Below are 10,505 nucleotides of genomic sequence, written 5' to 3'. Positions count from 1 at the left end.
CTTCGTAGTGTTAAGATGCAGACTACGCAAATTGCCGATGCTCACGATATATTAGAAAAAACAGGAATGCTGTACTCGCCACCGGTCAAGCAGACCAACCTTGCCGTTCTTAAAATATACATTCATATTATCCACTTGCGGAGCAATTGCATTTTTATCTTTTTCTCTCTTCGCTGACTTAGGGTGCAATCAAAACTCGTGCATTTTATACAGTACTTATATAAAATTTTTATTCACATTTATTTACTTTTACAAATTCTCCGTCACACTAGCCCCTTACGACTTTACACAAGCGCTACTTCTGTCCTCAATGTCAAATGTAATATAAGGTAGTGGTTTCACGAATATTACAAATAGTGATTCATTTCACATTCAGCCAATTTGGAACAAATAGCTTCGAGCACACTGGGAGAGCATGGGCCAGTTGTTTAAGGAGTCTCAAATTAAGAAAAAACATTTCTTAGACTCCTCCCCTGTGTAAAGCAGGTTGACAGCAGTTTTCTCACCCTCTTCCTTCTCCACATGCTTCAATCACTAGACCGCCATCCCCATTCAATGGAGCCAGACTGTTGGCAAGTTTGCAGCATTACTCCTCGCCAGTGCGTGCATTAAGGTTCACTGTGATGACCAAAGGTGTAGAGAAGTGGGCGTTTTCCGACAGCCCACAAGCCTGGTGGGCAAGCCCGCTGTAGGCAGCACAAAGAACACTAACGAAATTCTATATTCATAGCTCAGTTCTAAATATGAAGTGAGGCACTTTCTGAACCAGACAATTTGAGAACTTGTGCTATATTCGTGCAAATCAGGTAGTCTTGCTTCGGACATGTACCTGTATCGCGCTGTCATACATGTGTGCGAGTGCATGTTGCCAGAGCAGCAGCATTTCATGCTCTAGCTTGCTTGAGCAGAGGGGCGCACATGTCAAGCATCGATAGAGCTTTATTCGCTACCAGATTATACTTTTAAAGACAACCAAGCAATTAATCAAATTTCCACCATTCCTACTCATGTACTAAAACATCACCGTTGCCCAAGGGATATTTTATGGATACTTCAAACACTGGCGATATCCTAGGTACAGATATGGCCATACTATTATGAAGCAGGCTTCTGATGTTTGAAATTTTCTCACTCCTGTATACATTATATGATGGCTATTTAGAGCCATACGCAAGTGCACTAGCGGCATGCATTTACGTATGCACAAGATACTTGCTAATATTGGCTAGGGTACGCGTAACAAGATTTTGTCACCAAGGCATGCTCCATATTATGGCTGGGACTGTACACTTTTGTCCGATAAGCTCACGAATCCAGTGAAGCTTCTAATCATGAGACACTTTTAGTTCCCATTGTTGGTGTGGCATGTGTGACCTAGGCACCAGGATGGAGATGAACTGAAGGGAAAACATGAAAGCAAGCCTAAACGAACTGTGGTGAAACTTTCCATCTGTCACCTGGTGCCCAAGCGCTGCGCTTCCACTGGAGCTGTTCATGCGTCAACAAGCGCCTTCCTAGTTTTGCGATGGGCAAAACCCGCATGCGGCACGAAGAGGCACACATTCTACTCTGTAACCAGAGTGGTGCACGGGCTCGCCTGAAGACATGCAGAGAAAAGGGACCTTCACTTGTGTAATCTGCATGCCCAATAAAGACATTCATGTAAGGAACTGGGCTCTGCTTGTACGGAGCCATGGTGCCCCCCTTCTGAGCAGTGAGGAACCTGTCAGAATCGGGCACGGCAACTGATGACAGTGGTCCTAGACGCAGAACTCCTTTGCCGCCCGAGCGATGCTGAAACGGATGGTTGTTTGGCCGAGACGAGATCTTGCCTTGCTACAAGGTTTAGATTCTGGACTATGCTATGCTAGTACCTCAAAAAATTTCATGCTCGAGTCTATTCTTAGGCCACGAGAGAGTGCATTTTTTTTTTTAGAATGATCAGTCTATTTAGTTGCGTGAAGATTTACAGTGCAAAAGGCTGCCCTACTAGCACGTCAAGAAAGGCATGTCACAATTTACAGGCATTAAGCACCGACACACCATGTGGAATGACAGAAACCAGGAAGTTGAATTTTCTTTAGAGGGAGCCATTGGTCTTAGAACTCATTTGTTATTTACTACCCAAATTTGAAATGACTTCACAGATGTGTTCCATTTTTTTTCTGCTAATTATAATTATGCAAAAAGGGGCATTAGTTCGAGGTATTAGATAATTATTGCTATTGCCTGCTCAAACAATAGGAGAAAAAATACTCATCTGAAATTGGTCTTTAATATACAGATAGATACTATAAAGTGTAAGGAATGCAATCTTGGAAGCACATTTTTATTTTCACATGTAAAATTTTTTTATTTTATCTTGAAACTCTTATATAGTTGCCATGGCTGTGAGTGCAAAGTTCAGTGGTCTTCTAAATCTCATATACCAACTCAGTTTTGAAACTGTCTCCAACACTGCACTCCTTAAGCGGGGACTACAAAGCACTTTTCACGCCAAACGGCAGGGCGTCCCAAAAGGGGAGTGCACTTTCTCAGGCGGACTGAGAACATGTGAAAGCCGTGAAGAAAAGAGCAGGGGAGAAGCTCGCAGGCCCCCAGTCTGTGAAGAAAAGGAGCAGAGGAAAGTAATAGCCTTGAAGATGAGGAGTATGGTCCCCTCCTATTGTTGTTTTCGCGCTCACGCATCAAATAACTGGCAGGGACAGATTGGAGCATCAGGTGCTGTGCGCATGCTCAGAACGGGTTTGGCCGATGCGTGCGACGATGTTGACGCAGCAGCATGACGCATGTGTGTTTGGAGTCTGTGCTTTACATAGTATATACCAGTATATTAAAAATTTATTTTTGATGAGCAGTTTTTTCCTATTATTTAAGCAGACGATGACAATAATTTTCTAATACCACTAGAACTAATTGCCTTAGAAGGAAAATTTTTTTGACATTTGAAATCAGTAGAAAAAAACCGGCGCTAAGCAATTCGTGAGGTTTTATAAAATTTAGGCAATAAATAACAAAACTAATTTTAAGACACATGCCCTTACTCAATTTTAGCAGCTATTTGTGCACAAAAGAATAAAAGGTATAATAATCTGACAGTAAGAATCTGAATACAGTGGCTGCACGAAAACAGACATGTGCCTTGTGCTATTACCAAGACGGCGATTACGCTATGCATGGCACCGCATACAACGTGGAAAAACAAACTCTTCACATGACAGCATTTAGCAATGCACCTACAGAAAAAAAAAATTTTCTACTCTTAAGTCAACTGGTAATAAGCACTATATACCCAGCAAAAATGACAAAACCAGCAGTTAAGATGTTGGAGTTCATAAACACCTCATATGTTTGGCTCCGAAAGGGAAAGGACATGCCATCCTCCAAAGGCGACCTAATTCATTGCTGCATGTCAAGTGGGAGGAAACAAAACAGCGCTACAGACGTGGACGGAGGTGAAGAACAAAAAGGACAGGCACTGTTTCTGTCAGCGCCTGTCCTGTTTGTTCTTCACCTCCATCCATGTCTGTAGCGGTTTTTTTCATCATGTCACCGTACCAACTCGCCCAGATGTCTCTTCTAGCACATGCTGGTTTTGCTCTCTGTTGGAGCTCCCACTTGAATAGAACATTTTGATATATTCTTGCTGATGCCATGGCTCATGAAACAACACAACATGCCATAGCACACAAAAAAAAATATTGGACATGCAGCAGCCTTACGTGACTAAGAAAAGAGATGACTCAGTATATGAATGGCTAAAGAATAAAAGTGCTAGATAATATTTTTGAAGCTAAACTATGGCAGCCAATTCAGAGCACTTTAACATTTCAACACCCAGTGAATGCTCACTTCATTGAACCACTCAACACATTCAGAAATTTTGAGAATATTATTTCACACAGTCACATGAACATAGTTTGTCCTTCAAAGATGCATGGCATACAACCATAAACTGCAGACTTTGCGTAAAAGCATTTTGTATACACCGATGCACAAGAACTACACAAGCAAGTATGAATTCTTTATGAAAATGCTGTATCACATCACACCAAAAAAAAAAACTCCCCCAGACAAAATGCAGACCAGTGCATGAAATAAACGCACAAATTTTCTCAAACAAAAAAAGGATGCAGAAACAAGTGATGAATGGTACAGATATAAGGATCCAATGCTGATCAATCAGTGGCTGGCTATCTTGAATATGGTTTGCTGTTATGTGATGAACTTAGTTTCTCCTTGACTGATGACGGCATCTGCAAAAGAGTGCAAGCCAGATGTTGATGAAACATGGAAAACAGTAGCTTTGCAAATGAATTAATGTTAATTAACCTTCATTCCACCTTGAGAGTCCTACATTCTGGGGTACCTCTGGAGTCTGTCTTGGGGCTTCTTTTGTTGCTTATATATATTGATATCCCTGTCTGCATTACTTTTACTATTCGTTTATTTGCAGATGACTGCGCAATATTCCATGAAATCAACAAGCCTGATGACGCTCACATCTTGCAAAAAAGACACTGGTGGAATTTGTGACTGGTGTGCCATGTGGTCAATGAAAGTAAGCTTCACCAAATGTTAAACATTGCGTATCTGGAGCGTTTTGACCCAACCCACTCATCTGATTTCCATGGAACTAGAACAATTGACATGATACTGCTACCTAGGTTTATGGATTGTTCATACCGTTTTTGTTATTGACTCTGCCAATCGCGCCCTTGCTTACCTTCGTCGTAACTTCTCCTCTGCTTCCATCTCACTGAAACCGTTAGTTCAGAGTAAATCAGAATATGCTGCGTCCATTTGGGATCCCAGCACGAATAATTTAAGCAGCGCCCTTGAATTAATTTATAACTCAGCTCACTTTATCATTCAGACACCGCTAGCATAGCTTCTATGAAAGACACAATGATAACAACCCTTGCTTCCCTTCATAAGTATAGGCCTACTCGATTTGGCTGCACTTACTGCACTAGTTCTGGCAGGATCCAAGGAGGTGCCGAGAGCGTGCAAGTAGCTTGCAGCGCTAGGTCAGGTTTAGTTCAGGTGCAGCGTGACACTAGCACCACTGGCGCTGCGTGTTTGCTGCACTCACTGCTCTTGGCAACCGGCCAGCTCAGAGATTCGGAAAAACGATCACGAAGGTGCTGTACTCTATGAACTAGTGCTGCTAGTTTAGCCAAACTGAGTAAACCTAATGCTAGTCTTTGTTCATTTCACATAATAATGTACCACTACCCCAGACAGCGTGGTTATCTTGTACCCCCTTGTGTAAAAAAAAAAATATGTGCAGCAGATTCCTTCACTCCACGAACAGAGAAGGACTGGAACCGCATTCTCGGAACTACTGCCTCCATCATTGATCATCAGCATTCTTGTTCTGCTTTGGCTGAAATTCTATAATCAGGATTCTAACCATCCTGTACACAAGCTACCTGTATGCATCCGCTCCCCTCTTCAATGCCTCTGGCCTTGAGGGTAAAATGAAATTATGGAGGGGGAAGATAAAACTGAATCGCACACCATAAGGCATAGATTTATGGCCAACAAATGCATGGGCATTCCCACAAGCACAAAATCAATTTTAAAGGGGTCATGCAATGCCTAAAACGGGGTAAAGCAAATCGGTCGAGAGATAGGTACTCCCTCACAGGTCAATTCACTGCAAGAATTTTTTAGCTAGCTTCATTAACACCACAGATATCGGCGATTAAAAATGGCACTCCTCCTCGCTCCCCTCAACTCAACACTCAGAGGCACCAGAAAAAAAAAACGAAGAAAACAGCTCGGGAACTCCGCCCCGCTAGCCCCGCCCAATAAGCGTCATCGGGTGACGCTCGGTTCTCAGACTTCCGGTCATCGCGCCTGTTTTCCCCCGAGCGTCGCCCATGCATTCACGGTCTCTGCCTTTCCCGTCCCGTCTGCGTTTGCATAGCTTTCAACCTTGTCTTCTGTCTTCCTCGGCCGCCAGTGTCTTCAGTTTCTTGACCTCTCGGAATTGTGTGCGTCAGCAGCTCGAACGACTCGGGTCGTTCGCGAGCGCATACCTGCAGGTGGGAGTCCACACATACCGGCGGCCGCCGCGGAGGGAGCACTTTCCTTAATATCCCTGTCCCATTCAACGCAAATTAACGTGCACTCCTGCTGAGCACAGCTTTCTACAAGACTGCTTTCTTCTCTCGCGCCGCCTGGGTCAGTCTCTTTGGTACCGTCTTCTGCGGTTCACCAACAGCGGCCGGTGACCCCTCGCGGAGTTGATGCGATAGCATCGACTCTGCATGGATGCTGGGCATACGATCGAGCGTGCGAGTTGCCCGCGTGCAAACATATGTCGTTGTCGCTTTTAGTCCGGAGCTGCTTTCATTATGGTCGGCGAGAGGCATCTCTTGTTCAAAACGAATGGAATGTATACGTGTATGTATCACCGACGAGAGCACGGACTGATGATCGCTACAGAGTTTGGATATCGGATGACAGGTGAGCACGAATTATTCGTCCGTTAATCTTAAAATTGAGATTAACAAAAAGGATAGTGTAGTGTTTTTCTGTTTTTTTTTTTGACATCTTTTCGCACATCGTTTAGGAAGTGCCAATGCTCAACGTGCACGCGCGTTTATCTCATGTGTACGCATCGTCCGAGCCAGAATCGACGGCGCAAAACATCAGCAAAGCAGCTCCATTCAGTTCGGCAGCGCAGGCTGTCACTGATTTTCGCACCGACACGCAAGAATCGCGCACATGAGCATGCAAGCGGCTACGCTAGAGACGCAGAGAAGCGGGTGATTCCAAAACGCCGTCCGCCGTGGCTTCGATGCAAATAAGGCCTAGCGACGACCAGGGAGCAGCGCACAATTGGAGTGCCGTCGGTCGCAGCGCCCGCGGACGGCATCTCTGCGGTAACCTGGCGACATCCGGTGCTGCACATAAGCGGTGCGAATTTGTGTACTTTCGCGATGAAGCTGAGGACAGACCTTTTTTGATGCACATTTCATTTACACGAATGTTGATGCTGCCTTTTTAATCGGTACGGTGTTGAATCGGACCTGCGTGCTCTTTTCGCACTGCTGCACTGACGCACACTTTCAGTCGGACGCACATAGTTTAGGAAGTGCCAATGCGTAACGTGCACGCGTTTTATCTCGTGTACGCATCGGCCGATCCAGAAACAACGGCGCAAAACATGAGCAAAGCAGCTCGCCACATGCAGTTCGGCAACGCAGGTTTTCACTGTTTTCTGAAGCTACATGCAAGAATCGTGCACAGGAGCACGCGAACGACTACACTAGAGACGCAGCGAAGCAGACGATTCTAAAATGCCGTCCGCCGTGGCTGCGATATGCAAAAGAAACAAGGCCTAGCGACGAGCAGGGAGCAGCGCACGATCAGAGTGCCGTCGGCCGCAGCGCCCGCGCCTGGCGGCATCGGGTGCTGCACTTAAGCAGTGCGAATTTGTGTACTTTCGCGATGAAGCTGAGGGTACACCTTTTTTTGATGCACGTTCCATTGAATTATTAACCGCCGCACAAATGGTCGATGCGGCAAGGACGAGACGGGACTACAGTACGCTGCTGCGCCGTCGGTCAGTCGGTACATAAAGGTTGATGCTGCCTATTTAATCTGTACGGTGTTAAATCGGACCAGCTAGTGCTCTTTTCGAACTCCTGCACCGACGCGCACTTTCAGTCGGACGCCACCACCTTTTCGGTTAACATCGCGAACCGAAGCGCCAAGCTCGGGTTCACGCATGCATTGCAGCACTCGAGCAGACGACTTTCGCAGCTACCGGAAGTGTATCAGTGATGTAGAGGGCGTTGCGGCTGCAGCCAATGGCAGCCTGTCGTGGCCTGTCACTCTGTGACTGGTGACGTAGGTAATTACGGCAGAATAGTCCCAAATCTCGCCGCCACGCGGATTTCAAAAAACGCTGTTTTTAAAAATTAATAATAAATCGCTGGATTTTTTCCAATGAGTTTTACGAATGCTCGGAAGCATTTGTTCTACACATTGAAAACGTTTGTCAGTGACCTTTCTAGCCGTTTCATGCCCCCTTTAAAGGGACTCCAAGAACAAGCTCTCCGGTTCTTACCAATAGATTACTGCATTCTAATTATGAGCATATGAGAACAGGGCTTTACAGACAAGGCCAAAAAATAAAGTACAGGTGTTACCACCCCACGCTGATTTCAGAAGTAAACGTAGTGCAGTGGCACACATTTTTGGGCACGGATCCCATGGGCTAGGCTACGCCCCCATCCAATTCACTTTAAAATGACAAATATAAGAGTCCCAGCATAGACATCACACGCTTGCACCGAATGATGGGAAAATATTTAAATGCAATTTTCTGAGCAATAAACACAACAAACAGCGACACAGCCAGAAAGGGTCACAGAAATGTTTTTTTTTTTTCGTCCCCATTAAGAATGAAATTTCATCCTCAGTGCCCACTTAAAAGAAAAAGGGCAGGGTGCCAAGGCATACAACAGAAACTCAATCCTATGGTAAGCATCCCACCTGCCAACATTTCACATGCTAGCTGAACCAATGAGAAAGAATGTTCTATTCCGAAAAACAAGAGAGTTACCTTAATAAGCGAAAACGAGGCATAAAATGTATTTTTGGTTCACAGCTTTCAACGATCCACAATTGAGGATTACAGCAGCCATTTTACAATTCAATGAGCCCCTTGCGGAAATCTACAAGTCAACTTCTCCGCAAATCTTGTTTTCTAATTGAAGGAATAACTCTCTCGCATTACTTGAAAAAACGAAAGAGAGGAAAATTCCCCCTCCTGAATAAACCAAAGAATGTCCCCAGTTGATTTGAGGATCACTTAGGGAGAGATGTCAAAAGCGGGTACACTTTATATGAAAAATAGAAGAATGAATGAGGATTGTCCCCCGCCTTGCTTTTCGAGCACGACTGGGATCGGCCCATTTGTCATTCTCACTCCCTGTGCCATGTTCGAGACTCGCAACTGTCTTTAAACAATGACTGTGAGAGTGTCATCTGACAATGACACTTTTTGGTAGGAAAGCCTTGCAGGGAAGCTGACTTAGATTTCTCTCAGCAGTCCATTCCATCGGTTTTTTTTCACCTTTTATCATTGGGAAAGTACCAGCGTATTCGCATTATATTAATGATTACAATAAGCACAGCAGATAAAACAAAACTAATTGAAAGGGGGTTTTTACTGTGCTTTAACAGGGATAATAGACCTCTCGAAGTTGCACGGCAAACCACACAAGAACACAGCCAGTCTAGGTCTCCACAAGCGAGCTCGAACAGCGCAGCGGCACTTCGTCGTCCTTATCCTCGTCTTCGTATATCCTCGTGTAGCTCACTACAATTTCCCCCGGAGCGAGGAGGAGCCATCCTGGCGACCTATGGTGAGGGCAAGAGGAGCGGATCGTAGTACGCTTTGAGGCGGCTCCCGTGCACAGTTTCGCGGCCGCGATGACGCATGTCCGAAAAGGTAGTGAGTGGCTCCACGATGTAATTCACAGGGGAGGTTTGACGGATACTGCGGTAGGGATCGTGATGCTCGGTTCGAAATTTTGATGACAATCCCGGTGGTGTGCCGGGAACCCAAAGCCAAACAAGGGATCCTGCAGAAAAAACGTGTGGCGTCTGATCTTTGTCGTGGTGATGCTTTTGGCGGCCTTGAGATTCCGATGTAAAACACCGGGCCAACTGGCGACATTCCTCCGCATGTTTGGCAACGTCTGAAAGGAGAGTACACTCAGAGGAGTCCGGACGATATGGTAAAATAGTGTCCATCGTGGACGACGCCTCACGCCCATAAAAGAGGAAGAAAGGGTTAAATTCAGCAGTTGACTGCGTGGCGGTGTTGTAAGCGTATGTCACGAAAGGAAGAACAGCGTCCCAGTTAGTCTCATCAGCGGCAACGTACATCGTCAGCATATTTCCGAGAGTATGATTGAAGCGCTCAGTCAGCCCGTTAGTTTGAGGGTGGTAGGCTGTTGTGGCCCGATGTATGATGTGAAATTCAGTCAGTAGAGCTTCAACGACGTTGGAAAGGAAGACGCGTCCTTGGTCACTCAGCAGCTCTCGCGGTGCGCCGTGGTGAAGAATAAAATGATGTAGCAAGAACAGTGCAACTTCACGGGCAGTAGCGGCGGGTAAAGCGGCGGTCTCGGCATACCGGGTGAGGTGGTCGATGCCGACGATAATCCAACGGTTCCCAGAAACCGTGCAGGGAAGTGGCCCGTAAAGGTCAACGCCAATGCGGTCAAAAGGGCGGGCCGGGCATGGAAGTGGTTTTAAGGGGCCAGAAGCACGAGGTGTGGATGACTTCCGGCGCTGACAGGCGATGCAGGAGCAGACGTATTTGCGAATATAACCGTACATGCCGCGTCAATAGTAGCGTTGAGAGATTCTTTGAAACGTCTTGACTACACCAGGATGGGCACACTGAGGGTTGGCATGGAAAGAGGCGCAAATTTCAAGTCGTAAATGGCGGGGAATGACGAGAAGCCACCGTC

General features: G+C 45.8%; 1 protein-coding gene across 3 annotated transcripts in view; it reads right to left on the bottom strand.

Moving 5' to 3' along the window:
* Window positions 1–203: 203 nt before the first annotated feature.
* The window catches only part of LOC146203083 (uncharacterized), a 96,582-nt gene continuing 86,280 nt past the window's right edge, over window positions 204–10,505 (bottom strand). For all 3 annotated transcript variants that reach the window (XM_084588504.1, XM_084588506.1, XM_084588505.1), the window contains one exon: window positions 204–4,256. In XM_084588504.1, the coding sequence (XP_084444630.1) occupies window positions 4,194–4,256 (63 nt within the window). In that variant the 3' untranslated portion in view covers window positions 204–4,193. The remainder of the gene's footprint in view (window positions 4,257–10,505) is intronic.

Source organism: Amblyomma maculatum, chromosome 1 (genome assembly GCF_055883805.1).
Source record: "Amblyomma maculatum isolate TAMU_Amacu chromosome 1, ASM5588380v1, whole genome shotgun sequence".
Lineage (NCBI taxonomy): Eukaryota > Metazoa > Arthropoda > Arachnida > Ixodida > Ixodidae > Amblyomma > Amblyomma maculatum.
This window is presented reverse-complemented; position numbering and strand designations above follow the sequence as displayed.